A 26,647-nucleotide genomic window follows, 5' to 3' on the forward strand; every position below is an offset into this window, starting at 1 on the left:
TTTTGTTTTGTTCTGGGTAAATATGCCGATGTTTCTTCTGTGGGTTATAGGTTCGGTCTCGGGCCAAAGTGGAAAAAATCCGTGCCAGTCTCTTCAACAGCAGTGACTTGATAGGATTGTCCAGTCTGGAAGGTGAAGAGGAGCTAATGGAGTTGACCAATGAGGAGATCCTCACAGCCTCCAGCGTTAACCAAAGCCTGTTTGACACACAGGGAAGCTCCGCCCTTGAAGACTACTTCCTGGACAAATCCGTCAGAGGTTGGTGTTTGACTCTGATCAGATATTTTCTGCTTCTGTGACATTTATTCTGGCAGTTTAACATCTTAAATGATCTGTGACCTCATTTCAAGGTGAGAAGCTTGTCCTTGGAGCGCGAGATGTCCTCACAGATATCTTTAAGAGCTGCGTGCACTCGGAGCAGATGCTCAGCCTCACACCGGCCAAGCCAGTGAAAGTGTCTGACATTTATCTCAGCAAAGAGCAGATCAACGCTCAGACGCCTGGAAACCTCCTGCATACTTTCTTCACTAATGTCCGACCTCCCAAGAAAGTACTCGAAGATCAACTAACACAGGTACAGAACAAAAGGTGTACAGTAGTGGATGGATTGCATGATCACATTGTTAATACTACATGTGCATTTATGTGTGTCACAATAATTTGGTTCTTATTCAGATTCTCAGAAAGTATGGTACCCCCAAGCCCAATAAGAACAAATACAGTAAAGCTGGAAAAGAGCAGCATCAAGGCAAAGTGGTGAGCACCAAGAGGCCCATCACCAAACCTCCCACCAAGGAAAAGTCTGTGCTCAACAGTGTCAGGTGAGTCATTTACTACACAACACTTTAGAAAGGAAGCACTTATTTACACACAGTAATTCATTTTAATTTCCTGGTCTCTTGCATCTGTCAGGACGGCACTGAGTGAGAAGAAAACCGTCCTCAAGCCCAAATCTCCTGAGAAATGCAGACCTGATGAGAAAGATGTGGAGAAATCTCCTGCTAAGAAAACTGAAGGTTGGTAGTCATCACACACATCACAGAATATGTTAGTGGATGGATGGTTTGATGGTGGGGTTAACAAGTAGTGTTTACAATATGTTCTCAGCAAAGGTTCAAGTTTTGTTGTTGCTTAAAATAGGGTTTAATAACAGAAGAAAAGTCTGAATTTTCTGCTACTATCTTTGTTTTAATATCACTGGACATCAAATCCATTGTGTCCTCTTTTTTTTTTTTTACAGTAGTTGAGGTTACATTTTTAGAAACTATGATGCTTTACTACCCAACAAGAATAGAGTCTTGTTTTGGAACCCGGAGCCGTGAACATGCCTCACATACCACCGTATTTCCTTCAGTCCCAGAGGAGAAGTACCTGACACTGGAAGGCTTCCATAAATTTGCTGTTGACCGGGCTAAGCAGGACATCCGCAGCGTCTGGAGGGCAATTTTGGCTTGTGGTTATGACCTCCACTTTGAAAGGTGAGAATGTCAACCAGCACTCAGATTGCTGTAACCCAGATACTGTCGTACACAAACAGGCTCTCTGGAAACTCAAAACAAAAACTTTTGTCCTTTTTTAAAACTTAAATTAGGTTTATAAGTAATTAATAACAATAAGTAAATGGTCACTTGTGAGACAAATTGTCAATATGATTTTAAATTGTTGTCAGCAGTCTACAACAACTGCAGTGTATATAGTATATTTTATGCCTGAAAGAAATTACACTGCTATAAGGAAATGGTAATATTTGATTTGTCAGATTTAATGGCTGTGTTATTTGTAATGACCTGGCTCAAGAGGTCAGAACAAAAAGGTAGACATCACCATGATAAACATTTACAGCATGCTTTATTAAACCAAATTAGATGATCAAATTAAGTATTCAAATTATGTGATTTGTAAATCAGTTCATTTAGTTTTGTATGATGTGCATAAGTGAAAAAGCTGTATGTCAAATGCAAAGCAAAGCAGAAGGATAAACTCAGGGACAAGTAACCAAACCAGAATGTGCTGGATCAGAGCAGAGTGAGAGAGAATATCAACAGGAGGCTTAACAAACTTTAAGATGGCAGTGTACTCAAAGTAAACTAATGCAGTTGATTTTTGTATTTTGCTTATGTTTTCACCCAAATCCTGATCGTCTTAACAAGATAGATATATATAATTATGTTCTCATAAAAACACTCTCTTTCACTTTCTAGAGGGTATACATGTCTAAGAGTAAGAGATCTGTGTTTAACAGCAGCTGTCTTCTGTAACAGATGCACCTGTATAGACACGCGTCACGCCCAGAAGGCTTGTAGGAAGTGGAGCTTGGAAATGGATGTGGCGTTGGTCCAGTACATCAACAGGCTGTGCCGTCACCTGGCCATCACACCAGCCAGACTACACCCCCATGAAGTCTACTTGGACACCAGTGACACTGCTGATCCCCGTGTGGCCTGCCTGCTCAGTAAGAAACCGTCCTGTGCAGTAAATCATGCCCACACTCTCACTCGTTGTTTTGTCTGCTATATATTTATCTGTTTGTGTGTTTTCAGACGTGCCTGTGGAGAGCCTGCGTCTGCGTTTCGCTCTCCTGCAGTCCCTCAACAACTCCCTGGAGACTTTCTTCCTGCCGCTGGTAGAGCTAAGACAAACTAGCACCTATCAGAACAGCATTGCAGCATTGCTGTGTGAGGCCAAAGGTGAGCAGGATCTCAGCACAGGTCTAGAAGGCTAAGTTACTATGTGTGCCATTGTTGTGATGTGTGACAGTATCAGTGTATTGACCTAAAACAACACAAACTTCTTTTGTCCTCTTAGGTCTTATCTTCTACGACACTAAGGTCACAGTAATGAACAGGGTACTAAATGCCACAGTACAGCGAACAGCTGACCACGCCGCTCCAGAGATTACACTGGACCCTCTAGAGATAGTGGGAGGTAGTTGTTCCTTTTGCCTGTTTATCTTTTACATTTTCATACCACTCGTACTGGTTCATGCAAACATTCTCTGTGTCTCTGGTGTTTGTCCTTCAGGTGAGATCAGATCATCAGAGAACACGTATTTCTGTCAGGCTGCACGCCAGCTGTCATGCGTGCCGTCGTCCCAGCTTTGTGTGAAACTGGCCAGCGGAGGCGACCCAACCTATGCCTTCAACATCCGCTTCACTGGAGAGGAAGTTCATGGCACAAGTTAGAATTTCTCCTTCACATCTTTCTTCTGCACCACCTGACAGTTTCTTAGTTGTCAAGATAATGTTTCTATTACAAACCCGACTGATGCTTTTATGGATCTGTGTCTCTAGGTGGCTCCTTCAGACACTTCCTGTGGCAGGTGTGTAAGGAGTTACAGAGCTCTGCCCTCTCTTTGCTGCTCCCCTGCCCCAGTGCTGCAGCAAACCGTAACAAGGTAACGTCTTTTAGTATCTGACATGTTTTCAGTTTGTCCTGGCTTACAAACCTTTTTTCTTCAAAACAAGATATATGCTGTGTGGATTGGCGCGATACTGTAATCTTATAGTTTCCTCTTAACCATTAAATGTTTGGAGTTTGGAGAGTTCTGTGAATATCACAATCCAAACAACAGTCTTTCTAAGAAGCTTATCTGCCACAACAAAGTTAATCACCGACAGTGTAGTATGAGTTATGATTGTGTTTTTGTCCTCCTCAGGGCAAGTACATACTGACTCCCTGCCCTATAAGCTATGCAGAGGAACAGTTGTTGCACTTCTTTGGTCAACTTCTGGGCATAGCCATCCGTGCAGACGTGCCACTTCCTCTTGACCTACTTGGCTCTTTTTGGAAGGGTCTGGTGGGCGAGCCCCTGGACCCAGAGCAGGACCTGCAAGACGCTGACGTTCTCACATTCAACTACGTCAAAAAGTTTGAAAATGTAAGGGGAAGCTCCCTTGATGTCTTCTGCATCGTTGCTTTTTGATGTTAGGCTCCTTTCCCTGCTGCCATGACAACTTGATTTCATTTGCTCTTAAACTCTGCAGGTGAGTGACGAGACGGAGCTGGAGGGCCTGTGTGCAGAGATCTCCTCCCAGCACCACTCAGGAGAAAGTCCGGACTCTCCCAGCAGGCCCTGCTGCACCTTCACCTACATCACTATGACTGGCGAGGAGGTGGAGCTTTGTCAGGGAGGTCGCAGACTCACTGTCAGGTACATGAAACCTGTTCAGCTGATTTTCATGTCTGTGTTGATATAGAACTGGGTTTACCCACAAACCCTTGTACATTGGTCTGTGTTCACTCTGGATGTGTTGTATTCTTCTTCATGTGCGTGTTAGCTGGGAGAATAAGGATGTGTATGCGCGGGCGGTGCGGAGCCTTCGTCTCAGGGAGCTGCAGAACATTGAGTGTATGACAGCAGTGAGTGCAGGGCTGGCCTCCATCATTCCCCTGCAGCTGCTCACTATGCTCAGCCCCCTAGAGATCGAGCTGCGTACTTGCGGCTTGCCTTACATCAACCTGGAGTTCCTCAAGGTAAAGCTTACTTTTATCTGAAATCTGTTTATGCTACATTATAACTCCCCCCATGTATGATACAGACCTGGGGTCTCATTTATCAAACAGTGCGTAGGATTCATACTAAAAGTGTACGTACGCCTAAAAGCCGGAAATGGCGTACGCCAAAGGAAATTCCGATTTATAAAACCGTGCGCACGCACACCTGAACGCAATGTTCGCTTTATAAATCACAGTCCACCTGGAAACGTTCGTACGTGGATCTGCCTCAAACTCCGCCCTCTACACGCCCACTTTCAACCATAAATGGTCAATGCAAAGCACGGCATGAATATTAAATTATGCTGCTGACCAATGGGTTTCCACGGCGAGTCATGACGGAGTCACGGCATCAAGCGATGAGAAGAGGAAGCGAAACTTTCTGACACTGACATCGAGGTGTTTGTTAGTGAGGTGGAGGTGAAGAGCGATTTTATGGGACAGCAGTGATGTCACTAATAAAGAAAATACACTGATACTCTGCCGCTGCTGTGGATAATACAATGTGTGAGAGTGAAGACGACGATAGAAGCAACGGAGCCTGAAGTAAAAAAAAGATCACAGAATCTATATCAGCTGATCAGACATCGCTGAACCCTCGCTTCCTCCTCATCCTTCCATTCGCATGCACACATCACGCAGAACCCCGCACCAGTGTCACGGCAGTATTTATTGATTTAGAGCATCGGACCGATTCCCTCACATCAGTGGATCCTCACCTCCACTCTGGGATATTATTTGGAAAGTTTCTTCATTTCTTGTAAGTGATCTTCTGTGCGCTCTGTGCGTCTGATGGCTCAGTCCCGTTCACTGCAGTGATCTGATGATACACGCACAGTGTTAGAAGATATTATTAAAACCTATTAATGACTCGGCTCCGTAACTCCACTGTTAAATGGAATCTAAACGTAATTTGCTGTAAGTTGTTTTATATATTTTTAAATTAAAAGGTTCGTGTGGAACAGAAATGTAGCGCGAGCAAAACTAAGCTGTTGGTTTTAATGTAAATGATGAATTGGATCAATAATCCGGCTTCAGTTCACCACCTCACGTCTGCACCGCCACTTTCCCGTCTCCAAAACGTTCGTACGCATGGGTCAGAGTTTGCGTGGAAATACGCACATTTTCCCGGTAAGTTTGTTTTTATAAATCCCAACGTTTGCGTGAGAAGTGGCGTACGCACGTTTCAGGCCCCGTTTTGTGCGTACGCAACGGTGATAAATGAGACCCCTGCTCTGGGCCAACCACACAACACACATTAATGAAGGTCTTGTAGATTTAACTGTTAATATATGATAGATATTGTACAGCTGTTTTCAGACATCTGTGTCCATGTCCTTTTCCTTAGAATTAGTTTTCTTCCAGTTTTGCAGCCATCATATGAACAAGCCTGCTTGCTATGAATTATCTGGACTTTTTCCTGCTGTTTTCTCACATAGCCTAACTTCTGGACATTTTAGCTGCAGGCTAGCAGGAAAGGTTATGGAAAATTTCTGGAGCAACTGACTTTTTGCATTGTCACATACAGCCCCAATTTAAGAAAAATGCCCAGACTTAAGTACTGAAAACAGCTTAAGTAAATTGGAGGGATTTGTTATATAGGGATTAAACATTTCTTCAGTCAGACGTGTTTGTCTCAGACCTGTGAGATGAGAAAACACTTGATATTTTTATAATCTGATCTCAGTGCACCCAACGCTTCTTTCCCTTTGCAGGCTCACACCATGTATCAGGTGGGTCTGATGGAGACGGACCAGCACATCGAGTTCTTCTGGACCGCCCTGGAGATGTTCACTCAGGAGGAGCTCTGCAAGTTCATCAAGTTTGCGTGCAACCAGGAGCGCATCCCATTCACCTGCCCCTGCAAGGACGGGGGCCCTGACACTGCTCACGTTCCGCCGTACCCCATGAAGATTGCACCTCCTGACGGTGCTGCAGGTAACGGCTGACACGGCCTCAACAGCGCTGTGATTGGACATAAGGGATGATATCTTAGTGTGAAGTCCGTCTTAGTGATGTTCATCAGGGCAGAAACTACTGATATTGATTATCAATGCAGCTCGTCTTGTCTTGCAGCCTAAGACACACTTTGAACATGTTGTTTACTGCAGCTCGACCGCCTTTTCTGAATTAGTAAGAGTGAATCATAGTGATAAAGTGTGCTTGCCCATGCAGGAGGACACACTGTTACATTTCCTACATGTGATGTTCTCATACACAGAAGTGTGATTGTCCTGAGTTTCCTTAGTCCTTATTTATAAGGGTTATAAGGGTTTACTGCAGATAAGATACTCACTTTTATCACCTAGACAAGGCTTTTATTGCTAAAAAAGCTAAACAACAACTCACTGGCCATCTGCAGGACAATGAAAAGCTTAGGTGAGAAACATACACAACGAGACTGAGCACTAGTTGATTTGGTTGTAATCCAGCTCCCTGTGTGTTTGTGCTCTCCAGGTCAGCCGGACTCGCGCTACATTCGCGTGGAGACCTGTATGTTCATGGTGAAACTGCCCCAGTACTCTTCCTTGGACGTGATGCTGGAGAAACTACGATACGCCATCCACTACCGCGAGGACCCTCTCAGCGGCTAAGACGACTCGACAACTCCCACGTTTCCCAAGCGTATATACCTGCCCCCTTGCCCCCCACCCACTTATTTTGACCCCTGCTTCCTTCCCCACACCCCTGGACCTTCCTCTGAGACAGACCACGATCCTTTATGCTCAGCTGCTCCAACAACACCACACATTTAACATTTACTTCAGGTTAGGCTATTAATGCTTTGCATGTTTATCCCTGCTTTTTTTTTTTTATTGCCGTTTACACAAATGCTTCATGATTGTGTTGGATGTATTTTTTTTTTTTTTGAGGAATTCAGGGAAGATAATCTGAATTAGCACTGACACTTATAACCAGTGTCTGTTCTGGATGCACTGAATTTGTGGATGGCAGTGAAGTGAAACGACTGTGACACCATTTAAATGTAATGTTCGCCTTTTCCCTTCACTTTAACCAAAGGGTTCCTGCGAATACAACAACTTTACAAAGTTCATCTTTACAGCTGCAACTTCTTCAATTCATGACTACTGAACTCCAGAATCTGTTCTCAGCTAAACTATCTCTACTCTGAGTTGTGACGTTAAAGGCAACAAACCTGTTACTCTCCTCATGCTTAACCCAGCTGCCTCCCTCGGTCTCCCCTCTGCGGGGCTGATTTTTCTGAAACATGCCTTTGCTGTACGGTAGGAGCCTCTCTTCTAGAGGGGGACGCTGGTTGTGTGAGTGAAAAGAAAATCCCTGAACAACTTCCACTGAGTTATTTTAAACAGAGGTACGACTACTACCAGACAAGAGGACAATGTGTGATGCTGCCTGATTTAGACCACGTGAGCTACGAGCAGGCAGAAGATGTGAACGAGTGCTGTACAGGATATTATGTAGTTTACTGCCTGTTTTAAAAATATGACTGCTAAAGGACAAACTAACTTATGCCTAATATAAACGGAATACATTTTATTCAAGTCTCAGAAGAGAGGGTATTTATCATATTTTAAAAAGTCATATTCATCTATTAGTTAATGGGATTGCTCTTTGATTTTTCGATTTCCAAGTAGCTGCGGACACATGGCAGGTCAGCTGACAGTCGGAGAGGCCTGCTGGTTCTGATAAACTTACGTTTCAGGTTTGTGAAACTGGAGAAGAGGATGATGCTCTCATGAGCTGCTCTCCAACATTGTTTGTGTGAAACTGCTACTGAATGTGCAACAGATCCCCCCCCACTCCCCCTGTTGCCCCAACATACACAATCTACAACACTGGGGAAGGGGCGGTGCGTCATCTTGAGTTCTGCCTTTTCATAGTCTTTGATGAACGATGAACAGGATTCTGCTGTTTTTTATTTTTATTTTATCCATAATCAAACATTTAGCTTTGTAAAAAATGAAATAGAGAAAAAATGTAAATAGTCTGAAGTTATGTTTGATTGCAGTTTTTATTACTTGCTAATTCACTTCACCTTATGATTTTCGGTTTGCACTACTCCTGCAAGAAAAAGATTCTAAAAATGAGCAAACTCGGTGATGTCTGTTGGATATCCAGTTTGTTGTGTTGTTATTTTTTATGAACTTTTGGAAAATACCAGTAATCTTATCACCTTTTTGTCTTGTACTCAGATGGATTCAATTCTTCTACTCATGGTGAAACATGTTTCTTGTGTGAGTGAAATTGCCATTTTACTTGGATAGAACTGAAAAACAACAGACATGACGACTGGACGCCCACTGGATCGTTTTAACTGCTTGCGAGTTTTGGATTTGGTTCAGTTCTTTTGAAGGGTGATATACCGCTGCTAACGGGGACGCTCTCCTCTGCTTCCTCCTCCTCCTCCTCTGGGGGAGTAGATAAAGTTAGAAAAAAAAGGACATATCCATTCAAAGAGGTGTTGCGAAAACGTGTGCTGTACATTTACTTGATATTTATTACAATTATTTATGGTTGCATTAACTTAAATTTTACTGTCTTACCTCTGCACATCAGAAACGTAACATATCTAAAATGGATTATACAGATGTAAAGAATCAAATGGCATTTGAGATTTCTGTGTCACAATAAAGAAAATGTCTTCATGTACAAACACTGTTCGACTGTTCTGCTTTATGTATTTTACATTTTTGACCCAGACACTTGCAGGATGTTTCTGTTTTTAATCAGATATAACTGATAAACATCCAGAGAAGTTGAGAAAATAAGTTTCTGGAGCTGATTTATTTCCTCCTGCCCTAAAAAGGAGTCATGTGACATTTGACATGACCTCGTGTACCTTCCCGTCACTTGTCCACACAGACAATACAGACTGGTGATCATGATGAATGATTGCCGTGACAGTTGTTTTTGTCTGCGTTAGGACATGCTCTTCATATAAGGCCCAGTTACCAGCTCTGGTTACGTCACTGGGCTGTAAAGCAGACGCCTTTTCAAAGGGGCAAGTGCCGGACCAGGCCAGTTCCAGCCGGATCTCCAGTCATGCTCCTCAACTCAGTCACACTATACCTTCAGCTACATTATGTGCCACATGCAAAGGGAATCGTATGCAAATGCAGAAGCGATGTTGAAACAGTTTCTATAGCAAAAATCGGATGAAAATGTAATATATATGTATAATAAACGTAAATACAGATCAGCCACATTAAAACCAATAACTGGCCTATGGGTGTGTGGCTCCTCCAGCTATAGGATGGGTAGCAAAAACCCTAACCCTGTAAAGTGGTTTTTATTATAATTTGTATAATTCTACTTCTTCTTGTTATATATATATATCAGTTTAAAGCCTCATATTTAGAGCAAGGTTTCTCATTTTTAACACCATGTCTAGACCATTAGCGTGTTGTTATTTCAGGAATGTCTCCAGCATGTTGACACGGGTGTTTTTCAAAGGGAGCAGTCATGTGTCCCATACATACAGCTGTCCCCTCTCTTTTCTTTCTGACATAAGGGCCCTACGCCCCACATGTTAATGACCCGCCGACCAATGTGCAGCCACGAAAAGTGCCACATCCCTGTGACAGCCCGGCCAATCAAGAGCTTGGAAGTCCAGCAAAAGGTGTGGGGACATCCGCTATGGTTGTGCAAAATCTACTACAGACACATAAATCTTCTTCCCTGACCTACAGATCTTTACAGCAGAGTGGCCATGTGACCTGCTGGAGCACACGACTGTGTGATGTAAGGATCTCTCTTGGTGGAGAGGAAACAAGCTGTCTGTGTTGACTGTCACCCGCTGTATATAAAGTTAGAGGATACATTTGAAATTTTGTGATTCCTCTCTGTTGTACACAAATGATCCGAGCTGCTCACAGATCTAATTCTGACGGCACCGTGAATCCTCGAAGGTGTGTGGAGCTTAATGAGAAAGACAGCCACTGAGACCAGGGCTGTTAATGAACTGTTGAATAACTTGATGGTACAGGAGAGATTGTTAATAAGCTGCAGCTCCTTTATCATTGTTGCTTATCTTATAACATTTTTATAAATGATTATATATATTTTACTCTGATAACTTTTTTATATTATAGTCTTTTCTATAATTGATTGCTTTGGTTTCCATTGGTCTCAAAAGCTGAGTGCTTTTAATTCATTTTTTAAACATCCTTTTTATCCTTCTCCCTGTTTCGTCACTCACATGTGAAGCACTTTGACGTGCATTTACATTTTTGAAACGTGCTTTTTAAACAAAGTTTGATGATATAGTCATGCTTCTCTTGATTAAAGTTAATGCTTTGTTTTACACACCATCTGCAGCCAGGAATAAGAGACTGCCATTGAAATGATTCCCCAGACAGAATAGTCATAAATATAATTTATTCATTGTTAAATTTCAAAAGTACAAAAGCAGAGGAACAACAAACATGCACTGTTAAAAAGCAAGCCTGCTAAATACAAATGTCAACTCCCCAGGGTCTATAGAGGTCTCTCTAGTCACAAACTACCTCTACCTGAGCAGCATCACAATCACAACATTATTGAAACAATAAAAAAAAAAAAATCCCTCCAGCTGCTCCCCTCACATGTGTCAGCGCTCAGGAGGTTTTCACAGTCTGGAATGATTCGGGCAGTGGAGCACATGAACAGTGGGATGCAGGGACTGGGACCAGCCGATGGAGGAATAGAAGGAAAGTCAGGAGGTAGTCGGCCGTGCTAGATAATACCCAGCTGCTTTTTCAGCTTCCACAGCTGCCCCATGCTGATGTTGTTGCCCCCGCACACCACGATGACCACGGGGCCCAGGTTCTGCGCCAGCTTGCCCTCGTCCTGCAGCCGTTTGATGACGCCACTGTACACAGCTGCCAGGGCCGCGCCACAGGCCGGCTCCACCAGGACCTTCTCATCATCTGCAGGGAGAGGAGACATCGGGGGGTCGATCAGTGTCATGGCCACATTAGATGTAGTGTGCATCTGTTCAGGTGGGTCGTACTAACCTACAAAGTGTTCCACAGCTTTTACAGCTTCTTGGTCCGAGACGAGTTCTGAGAAAACTGTGTGCTCCTGCACCAGTTTCATGGTCTGTGCAGAGACACGCGTCAGGCCCAGAGTGGTTGCAACACTGGAGAGTAAAATAAAACGTCAGGAAGGAGTCACATCCACACAAATGTCATTATTTGTGTGTAACGACATGTGTGATCAGGTACCTGGTAATAGCAGGTAAAGTGACCAGCTCGCCAGCCTTCATGGCGGCATTGAGGCTATGTGCTCCAATGGTTTCCATGGCTACAATGGGTACATCAGCCCAGTTGGCGCGCCGCAGTCCCTCCACCACTCCGTTCAGCAGGCCTCCACCTCCCACCGACAACACGATGGCGCCCGGCTTCTGCCTTAAGTCTCGCTCCAGCTCCTTCACCAGAGACGTGTGGCCTTCCCTGAAACACACAAACACAGTCTGCCTGTAAGTTTCCTGGAGATTCAATATCAATATTTTTTTTTAAATGTGCAAACTGTGGCCTAGTTTCTCATTCTCCTTCTTATGATTAAGTAATTTATGATTGAGTTCAACACTTTGACTGGCGTCCGATGACTTATCTGTCGACCCCCCCTTAGCGTTAGCGCTGTGATAAGATACAATGTATCTGAAATGACATTTCACCCTGCAATCGTCTCCGTGCATGAGTGCAACTGACATTGTAAGATATGAGTGTTGCTATCAGTCCTTTGAAAATAATTTCAATTTCCTTTAGCGTCGACAAGAAAGTGTCTTATCAGCCCCCATCCCTCTCTCCCGATGACAGATAAATGACTATGCAGGGATTTCTTCAAAGAGGACATGGTGATGCTGACACAGTAACAGACAGACTGACACTGACTTACCAGATAAGGGGGTCGTCAAACGGAGAGATGAGCACCCAGCCGGGGTTGTTGGCCACGAGCTGCTCTCCATATTCAATGCTTTCATTTAGAGCCTGACAGAGACAAGCCACAACTTAAGTTAATATGATGTATTCAAAATATTTCAAGAACATAGAAGATTCCTAATAATCCCTTCTGTACGTCTGTATATGCCCATTAATCTATTTGATTATCCAAATAGTCATATTCAGTGTTATTTTTCATCATATATCTGCTGGTGCCTTGTTACCATTTTGCATTTGTCAGACAATCCATCCCTTATTTTAATTTGGAATAATCAGTAAAGAAATGATTGGCTAACCTTGCCATGAATGACCACAGTGGCGCCCTCGTCCATCAGCCTCTCCACTGTGAGATTGGGTGTGACGCTCGGGACGACGATGGTGGCAGGAACCCCGAGCTGACGGGCAGAGTAAGCTGCAGCCATACCAGCGTTTCCTCCTGTTGAGACCAGGAGGGTCAAAGGTTACTCACAAACACACCAGCAGAGCCAAAGATGAGCATTGGGTCGTTTTTTTTGTTTTGGTGCTCACCTGAGCAGCAGACAAACCGCTCACATCCTCGCTCTGCCCACTATATTAAAAAACCAAAAGATAATACCGTGAACAATCTTTAAATCACAGGTTGTAAACACAGCAATGACAGATTGGAGATGAGAAACTCAAAGCGCTCCACACTGGATCTATTACCATCATCTCAGCCACACATCAATCAACACAAAGTAGAGCTAGGTCATGAAATCAGGGGAAAGGGACTCACAGTTTGGCAGAGGTGCCCGATGCCCCTGATCTTAAAGGACCCTGTTGGCTGAGATGAGTCCAGCTTGAGGTAAATGGAGGTACCAGCCACTTTGGTCAGGGCAAGGCTCTGCCTCACTGGAGTGGCCACATGGAGAGGCTGCTGGGTCTTCATCTCACTGCCAAGAAGAAGACAAGCCCAGACTGTCTTTAATCCAAGAAACTTCCAAATACTTAAAAACAAACAAAAAAAATGAATGTCCACATCAAAATGGCCTATTTCCTGTTTGCTTGTTGATTATCCACTGATCATCAAAAGTTAAAGAACATAGATGGTTTTTTGTTATGTTTGCTTTAACTTACCAGACTCAGGTGGAAGACAGGGAGACACGCTGTGCTGTAAATAATGATCCCACACTTCTTCACTCCTGTCGCTCCTGCAGCTGAGGTGCATATATACCTGCTCGAGCTGTGGGCTCGGCTAAGGAGGCCCACCAACGGACCAATCAGCGTCAGGCATCCCGGCCCCAGACCCTCCCCCTGTCCGTGAGGATGACACGGGCCGAGGACGAATGGAGTGTCCTCGGATGAGACTGAGCTGTGCCCCAGAAAATCAAATAAAGCACATTATATTGTACTAATATCTTTACTCAGTCCTCACCACAGATACAAAGCTTTTAAAGTGTCATCTCTCCAAACGTATCAACATAACGGTCCATGTGCTCTGCTCCTCGGAGACCACCCCTGACATTTTACTCTCGCATCTAAACCGGAACACACCGCGGACATTACCAAAAGAGTCGCTACTATTTTCGCCCAGATCTTCAACTTCCTAATTCGGCCTCTCGGGAACAGCCTGGACGGCTCAAACCTGAATGATCCGGTGGAGCAGAGCTGCTGCCTCACGGTCACAGATCAAAATATACAAAAGAGGAGCCTTACATAAAAAGTCGGAACAAGAGCAGTTACATGTCTTTGCGATCAGTGGTGCGTGTTGAAAAATCAAAAGGTTGTTATCGCGTTGTGTTATCATGTTATCAATATGATATTTTGTACAAAGTACAATGCATGGGGCAGGGGGGGGGGGCAGATTACACATAATCAGAGCATTTCATGACCTTTGGGTGAACTCAAAAAAGGGGTTGTCTCCCCTCAGTGCTGACACTTAACAATAACTAATGTGTGACATATTAAAACCTACAGAGCTATAGGCTTTTTCTAGAGTGAATATTTTGACTTGTCAGAGCAGGAAAACCACATGTGGGGCCAATAACATTAACAATGAATCCATTCCATTTAAATGTCCCATTAAAAGTCAATCCAATAAACCAGCATGCACAATATCAGGCAACCCACCCCCCATGGCACAACAGCAATTCAGCCATCATTACTGCTGTTAATTACGTGTGTGTTCTTCCTGCTATTTCATAAGAAAGTGCCTGCTGTGAAAAAAGGCCTATTACAAGACCTGAGTTACTTTCTCTCAGAGCCTGGGGAGTTCAGACACTGCTGTCAGAGGCTTCTCTGTGAAGGACTGTTCCACCATCTGCTGGTGACAAGCTGCACATACAGTTTGTCTCCTGGGTTGCGTCAGTCTGCCACAGTTCCTGTCACTATGAGACACACATTGTGGTTATGTTTGTACAATGTCTGCAAATTATGATAAAAGTCTCAGGCTTCAGGGCCCAGGAACAGTCATTTATTGATGTGTCTGCTAAACCTAAGACTCAGGCTGCAATTATTATTTTTAAATGTGCCTTGAAGGGGGAGTTCAGTGTAATTTGTAAATATGTTTCTGGCCATCTGAAAACTTTGTAGGCACAGCATGCACCTCTCTTTTTGCTCTGTTTTGGTCTCCACCAACTCGGCTGAGGTTAATACGGATCTGGCTCCGTAACTGTTAGATGCTCCACTTTAGCCATTTGATATATTGTTTATATAAATATATACAGCTTCAAGGTGTCTCTATGTTTTGACCAACTTCTGCCTGAATCATTCATTTGTGGAATGTCGCCAAATGAATGTTGATGCATTAATCCAAGACGATGACCACTACCAGTCACACAGTAACATAGTATATAGTCTCTATTAGGTACTTTTGCTTTGTTATGTATTTGGAATGATTTGTTCACTAAACCCAATACACAACCTTCTGTAGCTCATCTTAAATTAGTCGAGCTGGTTGTATTAGCATCAATATTGGATTATTACTAGTTTTTTTTCACCAAATGTTAGTGGCCATCCAAACTTCCTGATCCAAACCATAGACTGTATAAAAAGAGGGACGACACATCTACACTTCCTCCCATTGTCCAGCTAAGCCAAAATATGCGGGATATAAATGTTGCCGTCTTGCGGATTTGTAGCCAGAGTCTAAAGTTTCATCCTGTTTTCACAACATCAAATTAATTGAAACCAAACTTCCAAAATGACAGAAACCATCTTGGAGAATTTTTTTTGACATGTGCTTTGACTTTTTTTGGTTTGGTCCATGTCCCTTCCACTAACATGAAAGAGGCAAGATTTATGACATATACAGCAGCCAGGCACCCAGGGGGCGATCAAGATGCTTGGGTTTCTCTTTCGGTGAGCAGTCATGAAGAGGAAGTCGTATACATATCTATGGCTGTGTCCAAATCACTCACTAATCACTATGTATTAGTGTACAACTGATGGTCACTAACCGAGCAAAATATACCATCATGCATTGCACTCGCGGCGGAGAGACGAGAGGAGAGAGGGCAGCAGGAACAGCCCGACCTGTCTCAAAAATGAAAATACGAGCAGAGCAGATTTTAAGACACATTTAAAGATGATCATTCAACATGTTTTTTTATCTAAAAGTATTAATGCTAAGTAAAAAGTAAACATTTAAAATTTATTGTGGCATTTTCCTCCGGCCGACGTTGTTGTTGTTGTACACTGTAATCCTGCTACAGTTACTGCCGCAGAGAAAATGTATTTTGCTGACGAGCTTATAGTCTTCTTCATAGAGAACTATATAGTAAAACTAGGGTAAGTGAACGAGTGGGTGATTTTGTACAACAGCTTTAGACTCATACTGGGAATTACACCTCTGGGATGAAATTATTTGAACAGTTTTCCCCACTTGTCTAAATGTACAGGTGTTGCTCAGCCCAGATTGGTGCACCAATTATACAGGTGTCCCTTTTCCATCGCCGCCCCTGACCTCACAGTGTCTATGGACGCCTCTGTTTGAATCCCACTGTTTGAAGGACTTGTAAGAAGTTGACAAACAAAACAAATCACAAGAGGCAACTTTGTAAACTTCCCCAGCAGAACAGTTATACAGTCCTGACTCAGACTCTCTCAGACCTCCTCGCTCAGAAAGTCCGCTATGGCACCAGGGGGAAGAGAGGGAGCAGGGGAAAAAAAGGAAAAGATTTGACAACATGGCGCAGTTTCCCTGAGAAAAGTTTCCCCTGAACGACACCACGGCTGCGTTCGGTTCGGCGCCTTCTCCTCGCTGTTTGTCTGCGCTACAACGTGGACGTGTTTTCTCTGGCGACACACGGAGCAAACAGCGGATGACAAACAACAAGCCAACGAGGAGGGTGATGGGATGAGAGCGGCGAGAAGAAGCACAAACCACAGCAGGCAGACAGGATGGAGAAGCCAGCGACTCTCAAAGGAAAGGTAAATACACTGAAAACAACCCGCTGCTCAGCCGGCTGCCGTGTTTGTGGTCGTTTGGCACGTTGTTGCCTCCTGAAGAAAACTTTTCCTTGACAGGAAATACCGAAATGACCATTCCTGCGAAAACCTCGTTAAAAAAAAAAGGAGCTCTATCGATTTTCCAGTCATGCAAACTGCCCTGTGCTGCTCTCTCTCTCTCTGTGTGTGTGTGTGTGTGTGTGTGTGAGGGCTCTTCTGTTAAACACAACTCTTAACTGAGATTTAATGTCAGTCTGCAAAGTTACATCAACCTTTTATTCAGTTGTTGCAGGAACAGAGAAGCTTGAGCTGCCACAGATTTTCACAGTGGCAGTAAATTTGTGTGCAGTAAATCCACATAAATCCCACAAGACTGGGAATAAGTGCAGTCCAGATCCTCAGGAGTAGCTTGTGTTTCTCTGAGAAGTTTCACGTCTCATCCAAAAGGCTTCTTCACTTCTAGAAAAAGGTCTTCTTCACAACTCTTGGACGAGAGGCGAAATATCCTCAAGAAGTCCAGTTGCCTCTGTGCAGTTGTACAACCCCTGAAGATGCCACGAGCTGGATGACTGAGAACTTTCACAGATACGTTGCTACACACTCTGGAACGAATTCCCTTCGACTATTGTGGGAGTATGAGAGGACTTGTCTAGAACTAATCAAGCCTTTTGGATGAGAGGTGAAACGTTTGCAAGTCCAGTCCTTTGCACACTCGTCTTTAAGAAACCATGACTTGGATGACAGAGGATCTCCACAGATAAGTGCAGTCCAGAGTATATTTGCCTCCGGAGAGTTGAGTTCATCTCTCTCTCTCCTTATGATTAGGTTGGTAGGTTTGTCCTGTCCTCTGTGTTGGTGTAAGGCCCTCATTATCTCTCACCCGCCACCCTTCCTGCCCCACCTCTGCCCCCGCATACTGCAGGCAGCCCCCAGTGTTTTGAAGCAGATGAGACAACACAGATTGGACCCTCTTGATTAGTCACCCCCCCCCACCTGCAGTTCTGCCAACCAGCTGAAACCAGCGTCTGCTTGAAGGGTGAACCTACGAGCTCTCAGGGCCCTTGGATGCACTGATCTATAATGGATGCTTTTCTTGACATTTCTTTGAGATCAAGACTTTGAATGTCAGTATGCATGACGGTGCTGTCAGTTGTGGTTTTGGCTCCACTCGCTCAGTCTTCTTGTCTGTTTCCTGAGGGGTGGGGAGAACCTCTCATGGCATGTACTGTAGGTGATATCTGCAGCATTATTATTCTTTTGCTAATCTGTGGGCGTTGGATCGGTGATTAGCTGCACAATATGAAAGAGTGGAAGCTTAAAAGGTCCAGCCAAAGAAAAGCAGGAAGTCAGTCCCCTCTAATCTTTTATCGTCTTGTCCTAGAAAAACAATAATAAATGATGATCTCAAAGAGAAGAAGTAGAAAAGGTGGAGACGATGGAGGTCAAAGGGTGTGCGAGAAAGCAACAGCTCGGTATGGCAGTGTAAACTTGTTGGATCTACTTTATACCCACAGCGCTCATGTCTGCTGCTGCTGCTGCTGCTGCTGCTGCTGCTACAACTCCCTGGGCCTCTGGAAGTAATTACCCAGCCTGCCCTCTCCCAGAATTCAGTCTGAGGAGGAGGTGTGGTGAGAAAGAGGTATAATGGAAGCCGGCCCAAAAAACATTGCAACCCGAGATGAATTTCATGATTCGCTAATACTCAGCAAAGCGTCCATGTTAAATGGATACAGCGCTCACCCGCTTAATCAATCAGACTGTATTGGTTGGATGCAGCTACAGTAAGACTTGTATCAATAAGGTAATTGTTTTGCATTCAAATTGTTTGCCAGTCATTTGGTTGAGGACTGTAACAAGTTGAAAATGAGTGGGGGACAATAATAGATTCAGTCCCACTTTAATGCTGACGGCCTTGCCCGAAGGCAGGTATTATCTTGTTGTGGTGGGAGATTTATCAGTGTGATCAAGATGTCTCTATTAGACTTACACTACTTTTGTATTGAAACCTCTGTGTATAAGAGTAGCAGGTAAATAGCTGGGAAAATCTGTGTATGCACAGACTTTATTTTGAAGTAATTGGATGTAAAAGAAAAAAACCAGCAATCTTAGTGTTTTACCCCAAAAAGAGAGAGAAATGGTTTATTTTGGAAACCTTCTTTTAATCTAGTTCTGACAGAATATACCCCAAAAAGATACATGCTCATTTAGTTTTGTATGATTAATCGCAAAGTCCATCTGTTTGTTTGTTTTTCAGCAGGATTGTGTAAAAAATTACTGAATGTATTTCCACAGAACTTAGTGTAAGGATTGAACATGGGCCAAGAATAAACCTATTCAATTTGGGGACTTCAGGAATTTTTTTAAATCACTTTCTTTAACATTGCAAGATAGGGTTTGTTTCTCCATATTTTCATAAATTTCCCAGAGATATAATTTATGAATCTTGAATCTTGATGGAAAAACTCTGGTATATTTAGGGAACTGTTGAGTGTGTGAATTTAGATGCAGCTTAATTGAATTAAAGGGGCCTTGGTGGAGGTATTCACTTCACAGAGTGCCACTGTACTTCTTTTACAGCAGACATTGGTATTGACTTGTCAACAGAAAAAAAAAGAAAAAAGAATCAAATACCAATGGCTCTATCAGATTAGTTTCACTGAGCCGGCACACACAGTACCAGGATCCTGAAACTGGCAAAACTAAATGGAATTTGGACATTACTAATATTATTAAGTACCACCATGCTTTTGCTATCAAATGTCAATATTTCTGTTGTACAAAAATGTTTATTGAACTCAACTATCACATTGGACCACACATACACACGCACGCACACATGTGCATTTATATATTGTATACATAGTTTGTAACACAGTTTCAGAAACCCCCTTTGCATTTATTATGATATTCCTTCACTTCTCAGCTGCATGATCTCTATACATTGTGAAGGTCCAGTAGAGAAGTGATCGATCTTTCAATCTTTCACTCTTCTTTGTCTCCTTTCTCCAGTTTTCAATCTTCAGTTCTCGGGCAGCGGGCAGACCGATCCGGTGTCTCGGTGGGGACGACGTGGTCGGGTATGGTCTCAGCAAAGCAGAGTTCATGGAGAAAGTGCAACAGAGCAATGAGGCGTGTCAGCGCGGTGACTTTGAGGCGGCGGTTCATTTGTACAGTGAGGCCCTGCGAGCCGACCCACAGAACTGCATCCTGTATAGTAACCGTTCGGCAGCTCTTCTCAAAATGGGACAACACCAAGTGGCTCTGGAGGATGCTGAAAAGGCTTGTGAGCTTAATCCCAAGTGGCCCAAGGTAAGTGTGTGTCTAAGGCTTAAACTATGCATACACGGAAACCAGAGATAATATGTTGCAACAATGCAACCTCGTTCTGATCTTTGCATGCTGCATATATAAGACAGAAATGATTGAATTTTCTTAAGTGCACCAATAGCCTGAGGTCATACTGTGGAACTGCGCAGTTCACACTACACGACTTCCTTTCTTATGATCGGGAGTCTTGCAGTTGTTGTGAGTTCATACTACATGACTGACAGACCAATCACGCAAAACACACACGGGAAGAGACACGGTGAGTCTGACTGATCCTCCTGCTCACAGAATGACATGTCAAGCAGGAGGAGGTGAAAAACTTCAGTGGAAAACACATTTGTAAAGAGTACAGACCCGAGCCTGAGAGAAAAGTAACTGATGTCTTTTTTTATTTAATTTGTCCGAACCTAATCCAGTGAGGTTTATAGAAGCTGAGTTTGTGTTACCCAGTCTCACCACCCCGTCCTGTGCTCCTATTGGCTGAAGTTGGATGGAGTTGTAGCCGACTATGACTAGATTTTTAGCAGGTTGGAAATCTGTGACGCGTCAGAGACCCGTTGGCGAGCCTCTGTAGTCTTTGAAGAGTTCACACATAATTATTGGCGACTGTCGATCAATTGCCAATGGGGGGCTTTTGTTGACAAATTGTAAAACTTGCCGTCGACTGACGTATTGGGCTGAAAATCGTGTGGTGTGAACCAGGCTTTTAGTTGCATGATTGACATGGGGACTTGCTATAATTAAGATGTGAGAAATCACATTCACAAACGTACTTGAATGTTGATAAAAATGAAAGTGTTGCTTTCAGAAGTGACATTTCTGTGTTTCAGATTCTCGTCACATTCTCAGTCCTCCGGTTTTCATTCTCGTGGTCGCCGATCAATACAATTTTCTGGGGTCTTGTCTTTGAGCTTGTCCAGGCCGTGTGGACTAACCTGCGATAGATTTCACATTACTCAGCCACAGAGATCACTCGGAGACCAATTCCTCACAGTGATAGAAACGCATTGATCCCATGATTTAGCGTGGAGCGATACTTTTGTCTTTTCAGAGAGAGATTGATGATAATGTGGTAGAGTGGTATTGACGATGATTTGTCGCCACCGATGATGCATCAGTGGCCACCTCTCTTTGATCTGATGTCTTGTACCTTTGGTGCTCAGGTAGGTTTACCTCTCTCATGCATCTCTGCATTGGGAACCAACACTGTCACTTGTAATTACACAGATAAGGTCGTCTTCTTTTTGCATTTTCCCCATCGGATTATCATTGGTAAAAGGACATAAAAGATGCAAACAAATATCTGCCACAAAATTCATCCTGCCAGCACTTATTGTTCTCTGTAGTTCTTCATATTTTTGTTGTTATGAAACTCGCTGTCTTGATGTTATATTTACATGTATTTCAGAACAGTGCCTTTTCTCTGTCATTTGATTTCCAGTTGGAAAACAATAGCCTGCACTTCATGTCATCACTTCTCACTCTGCAGCATCTAAGTGGTACATCTTGTTCATTCGGGAGAGATTTCATAAACTTTTGAGGCCGACATAGCCAAACTATAGCTGTAAATCACGGCCAAAATCATTCTCCTTTCTTCTCTTTTAAATGCTATCCAAGCACAATGAACTCTTTGTGGTCTGACTTGGGGGATGTTTGGCTTAATCTAGACAGTGTAGCTCTGCTTATTCCAGGATTTAGCGGCTGACAGCTTCGACTCTCATGCTAAAGCTTGTGCTTGCAGACTTGGTGTTGGTGTATAGCCTGACCCTTGTTTTTTACCCGGTAATACAAAGACAAAGGGATTAATATGTCTGTGGAATTGACAATTTAATAGTTGATACAGAGGATTGCATGCTCATGTTTTAAGTCACTTGAATCACCTCTAGGGGTCAGTCTTGTCAAAGAAGAAGCTCTATTCAAGTGTTGGGCCTGCACAGGACAAAAATGCATTTAAGCAATTCAGTTTCCAGTTCTTTTTTTTTTTTTTTTTTACATTGACTGCATTCTGGGAAATGTTAATATTCATCATGGCTGGCTTTCATCTTCATAGCAGAAATGTGCTTGAACATCATGCAGAATATAGTGGGAAGTGTGTTTCTACTTGATAAATGCACAGTTGGAGTTCGAGATCACAACAGATTCATCCAATATGTCAAGAAAAATAAATCTGAAATTTGCTTAAAATAAACTAGTCTTTTAATTGTCTAATTGTCTAATTGTAGTTTCAAATTGACTTTATACACTGGATACATCACAACTCCTATATTCAGTTAGTGCTGCCTCAAAGACCTGATTAGGGTTGTGGTCTTGACACTCAACGCCTTGGCCGCAGGGAAAGACTTTGGCGTTGTACAGTCCATCTGCTGAGCCTGGATGTTTAATGAAGGACCAGGGATTAAATCACAGGCAGTGTGCTGGCATCCAGATCCAGTGCTCGTACACAAAATCATCAATCATACCTCCCGAGTATGACTGCACTTCTGGACCGGCCCGTCAAACGGTGACAGGCAACGTTTTTTTTTGCTGCCCCAAGCACCAGCGAGCAGCCCACCCTCCTGAAGCCCGCAGCCATGCAGCCTGTGAAGGAAGCCCCTGTCTGATCTGTCAGCTTTCCCCTGCCAGAAAACACACTGTGAAAGAAGAAAGAAAATGTGTGGATTAATGACCCAAGACAGCTTTAGGCCCCTTTGTACGCCACCCTCTTACTGAATATAAAAAGCTTAAATGAGAACAAAATAGGTTGTCGTTTCATAGACACGGGGCCACACTTTTGTGTGTCTGGTCGTGTGTGTCTGGTCGTGCGTTGTCTTTACGAGCCAGTGTGGGGGAAAATGGGGTGTATAATCTTTTATGTGCCTGAAAGTACAAAAGGAGTGATTCTGAAGCAAATTGTTAAACGTCTTTTTGAAGGCATACGTCTGTGAGATCTACTGCCAGCCTCTATTTGCAGTGAGCGTTTGTGCTTTTTAGGTGTATACGAGTGACTGAGGGGACTAAACCCGTTTCTGATTGTGTCCCTGTCTATTCTGCTGCCTCCATCTGCTCCCTCGCTCTCTGCACGGCTGTTCTGGTGACATGTTAAACAAACAGTCTTTTCTGCTATCACTCCCATTCTCCTGCCTGAGCGCTGACAGCCGAGCTCCCAGGGAACCACAAGACAACTGGCATTGCAGTGTCAGGGGAAACATCTCCATCATTTACATATATTCTGATTATAGGTTATGATGGTGCCTATCAAGGGTATTCCATCTCCTCAAGAGTTAATTGCCAAAGTTGACGCTGACGCCCATTCATAATGATGGGTAAAAAAACCCAAACCCATCAGGCTTAGTTTCTCAGATAGGTCTTTATTTTTTCCAGTTGCATGCTGTTGCTTGTATGCATTCTCCTTTGTCACAAACATAAAAATGTCCTTTTACATCCCAGCGGAGGGGCCTTGGCTTTAACTGAGACAATGAGTGTTTGGTTTGGAAAAGGTCACTGTGTGTGGAGTGCTGAAAGGGGACTTTAATTACAGCAGCAGCATATCCAGTAATTGTGTGAGCGAGTGGATGCTGACACCTCGAAGAGCCGGGGCGATGACACCGGCTGTCGCTGCCGCTGTGTGCGGAACAGAACGAGAAGAATTGCTTTTGTGATTTGAAGACCTCATCCTTTTGGCACTCTCGGTAGCGCTCGGCTTTTCATGTGGGTGAAAATCACTGGGTTGTAAATGCTCCCCTGTCGGTGTGAGAGTGCATTAAACTGGCTCTCATCTGATCTCGGTGTGTTTAAAGAATAAAGAAACCTTTCTTTTGATCTCGTGTGGAGAGTGATTACAGCTCTTGTACCTTTTCTTGTTGCTTTCATTTGCACCATCTGAAATATTTATCTCATTCCTCTTTGATGACCTGTCCTGTTATTCTGACTCGTGCTGAATAATGAAGTGAAAACTTCACAGTGAGGCTGCAGAAAATAGGCTAAAAAATGGGTGTATTTGTGTTGGCAGAGCAGAAGGATTTATCAGGTGGCTTGTTTGTCTTGATGCATTATGAGAACACTGAGTTATATTTTCATTTGTATTACTGTTATGTTTGTCTTTTTTACATAATTTTCTCTGAATCAGTTTTTCACTTCTAAAGGTGTCATCCATCCTCTATGGGTGGTAATCCCAGTCTGTCCACCAGACTGAAATATCACCTGACATGCATCACTGACTGTATATAAAGATGGACCACACAATATCCTGGATTCAAACACTGCCATCTTGCTCATTTGAAGCCAGAGTCCACAGGGTATAGTGATCGGAGGATGAAGCTGCAATAGCGAAGTCGTTGTGATACACGTGCTCAGCCGATCGGGACTCGGTCTCATCTATCAAACAGAATGTTTTACCCAGTTTTTACAGCATCAAATAATTAAAACCAAACTTAAAAATAACACTTAAATATACATCAGTGTGATTAGAACTACCTAAAATGAGAGAAAGCTTATTTGAGAAAGATTTATTTGATGTGTACCCTTACTTTTAAATTTAGTCCATGTACCATCCGCTATCATGGAGAAGGCGGGGTTCATGACCTAAACTGCAGCCGGCCACCCGATGATGATGATCAAGACGTTTTGGCTTCACTTTTGAGGAGCCAATGTTGTGCATCTTTATCTACAGCCTATGTATTCAGAGGATGAATCCTACTGACTATGGAGATCCTTTGACTTTTCCTCTAACACCACTGTTTTTTTATTTTTAGTCGACATTCACGGCCCTCTAGGATCCCCTGACTTTTCATCTACAGCTATAATCAAGTCAGAATTTTTCATTTGTCCAATTGAGCAGGTATTTGGTCAGTAGCCAAACATTCCCATCGACCTCCGCTGTGATTTGTTTTTATTGTGAACCTGTGAACATGCTAAACATCACAATCTTAGCACTGTTAGCATGTTGCTGTGAGGTTGAAGGACCACTGTGGCTAACTGCAGGCTCACTTAGCATGGCTCAAGTTCATTTTCATTCCTCTGTCCTCTCTGTTTTGAGCTGTTACAGATTCCAGTGGCAATAATTGAATATGTACATTAACAGCACTGACAGTTACATTATATTTCCTCAGAGAGCTTGAGCAAATTTAAATATACTAATGACATATCATACCTATTTGATTCTGAAATAGAAGCAGAATTCTGAAGTCTATATTTATATCTGGGCCATTCTATGCATTAATTCATATTTAAAATATCCCTTAATGCATATGTATGATTCTAGCACGATCTGGTTTGATTTAATTTGACATCAACCTGCATATATACCTGCCTGTGGTTAAGAAGACAGTCATCAAATATGAATGCTTATAGTTAGTCACAAGCCCCCCATCAGACAGCCCAGGCTCATTATGATATTGTGCAGAGAAAGTTGCTCCCCAGGTAGAAATCTCAAATCAGATGTATCTGTTTTTGCCTTTTTGTGCTTTCAAATGATTGGGTTACAGAGGAAAGATGGGGCACAGGAAGCTCATCTACTTATCTATGCACAACCTTCAGAAGTTCCTGCTTGTCAGATGTAATTACCGACACTTTAAATTCATTGAGGCTGACGTAGGAGGAGTTCCATGCATAAAAAAACTGAAAAATATTCATTGCAAACAAATCTTTTTGCCCTAAAATTTAAAAAAAGCGAGAAATGACCTGCATAAAGTAGAGAATTTATAGAATTATACGTTTTTTAAAGTAAACCCATCATCTTTGATGGCATACAGCATCCTATAATATGCAATAGTCTGGATGCAGATGAATTGCATGGAAATGTTTATTTGGTGGATTAAAACTGCTTTGATTAGATTAGTCTGGAAAACACCAGATTGTATAAAATGGAAAATAGAGCCTCTTCTCATAAAGCTGGTTGATGCCTTCACTTTATTTTATCTATAATCTCAGTCTGTGCTGATCATGAGTTTGTTGACCTTTTTGAAGACCACAGCAGAGTTTTTATGTAAGAGGTTTTACAGATATACTCTTATTATGACAGTATGCATTCCCCACTGTCTCTCTTGTGTGCTCTGGGTTAAAATAAGGTCTTCCCACCACTTTCCCCCCTCTTCCCACTGCTCCGCTGCTGTTTTCCACCAGAGCGCCAGCACTCGCCATGGAGAGAGTACAGTCATGAACCACTAATAAGAGGGTTCCGCTTTGCTTCTACCCAGCCGAGGCTTGGACTAATGAACAAATCAAATGAATGGCATGTAATTATAGGCCAGAGAGAGCGGGACGGACAGAGGGTTGGCGCTAGTGGGCACAAACCTGAAATTATTTGTCTGGAAAAATCTGTGAAACGAGCGGGAGCAGTTAAATTCTGTCATTTTTCCCTTTGGAGTGCCGTTGTGGCGAAGCAGCGCCGCGCATGTGCACGGACCACGGTGGAGGGAAAGTGACCACACACACACACACACAGACACACACTCATGTTTTCATGACTTCAGAAGATATTACATTGATTTTCTGGAGACTAACCTAAACCATAGTTACTACTTACTTAATCTCAAACT

General features: G+C 43.1%; 3 protein-coding genes across 8 annotated transcripts in view; 2 read left to right on the forward strand and 1 right to left on the reverse strand.

The window, feature by feature from the left end:
* The window catches only part of LOC118114773 (probable E3 ubiquitin-protein ligase HECTD4), a 36,209-nt gene extending 27,079 nt beyond the window's left edge, over window positions 1-9,130 (forward strand). For 2 of the 4 annotated variants that reach the window (XM_047341133.1, XM_047341134.1), the window contains exons 62-76: window positions 51-258; window positions 351-574; window positions 676-821; window positions 913-1,016; window positions 1,241-1,478; window positions 2,262-2,452; window positions 2,541-2,687; window positions 2,806-2,925; window positions 3,022-3,177; window positions 3,291-3,394; window positions 3,656-3,877; window positions 3,984-4,150; window positions 4,278-4,473; window positions 6,210-6,432; window positions 6,952-9,130. In XM_047341133.1, coding sequence (XP_047197089.1) covers window positions 51-258; window positions 351-574; window positions 676-821; window positions 913-1,016; window positions 1,241-1,478; window positions 2,262-2,452; window positions 2,541-2,687; window positions 2,806-2,925; window positions 3,022-3,177; window positions 3,291-3,394; window positions 3,656-3,877; window positions 3,984-4,150; window positions 4,278-4,473; window positions 6,210-6,432; window positions 6,952-7,088 — 2,583 coding nt within the window. In that variant the 3' untranslated portion in view covers window positions 7,089-9,130. The remainder of the gene's footprint in view (window positions 1-50; window positions 259-350; window positions 575-675; window positions 822-912; window positions 1,017-1,240; window positions 1,479-2,261; window positions 2,453-2,540; window positions 2,688-2,805; window positions 2,926-3,021; window positions 3,178-3,290; window positions 3,395-3,655; window positions 3,878-3,983; window positions 4,151-4,277; window positions 4,474-6,209; window positions 6,433-6,951) is intronic. The other 2 variants (XM_035165412.2, XM_047341135.1) reach the window with 1 other exon arrangement.
* A 1,707-nt stretch (window positions 9,131-10,837) lies between these two features.
* Window positions 10,838-13,647, reverse strand: LOC118115631 (L-serine dehydratase/L-threonine deaminase). 2 transcript variants are annotated; one of them, XM_035166923.1, is made up of 8 exons: window positions 13,494-13,647; window positions 13,153-13,309; window positions 12,927-12,966; window positions 12,695-12,834; window positions 12,355-12,446; window positions 11,682-11,909; window positions 11,472-11,596; window positions 10,838-11,384 (listed from the first exon to the last, which is right to left on the reverse strand). In XM_035166923.1, exons 2-8 carry the CDS (start codon window positions 13,303-13,305, stop codon window positions 11,191-11,193), a joined length of 972 nt encoding a protein of 323 aa, XP_035022814.1. In that variant the 5' UTR covers window positions 13,306-13,309; window positions 13,494-13,647; the 3' UTR covers window positions 10,838-11,190. The 2 variants fall into 2 exon arrangements, with proteins under 2 accessions (XP_035022814.1, XP_035022815.1); XM_035166924.1 differs by having other exon boundaries at window positions 13,153-13,363; window positions 13,494-13,575.
* Window positions 13,648-16,319: 2,672 nt separating this feature from the next.
* Window positions 16,320-26,647, forward strand: part of LOC118114802 (tetratricopeptide repeat protein 28) — a 183,092-nt gene continuing 172,764 nt past the window's right edge. For both annotated transcript variants that reach the window (XM_035165486.2, XM_035165488.2), the window contains exons 1-2: window positions 16,320-16,787; window positions 19,815-20,114. In XM_035165486.2, the coding sequence (XP_035021377.1) occupies window positions 16,758-16,787; window positions 19,815-20,114 (330 nt within the window). In that variant the 5' untranslated portion in view covers window positions 16,320-16,757. The remainder of the gene's footprint in view (window positions 16,788-19,814; window positions 20,115-26,647) is intronic.

The sequence above is a fragment of the Hippoglossus stenolepis genome, chromosome 9 (genome assembly GCF_022539355.2).
Source record: "Hippoglossus stenolepis isolate QCI-W04-F060 chromosome 9, HSTE1.2, whole genome shotgun sequence".
Lineage (NCBI taxonomy): Eukaryota > Metazoa > Chordata > Actinopteri > Pleuronectiformes > Pleuronectidae > Hippoglossus > Hippoglossus stenolepis.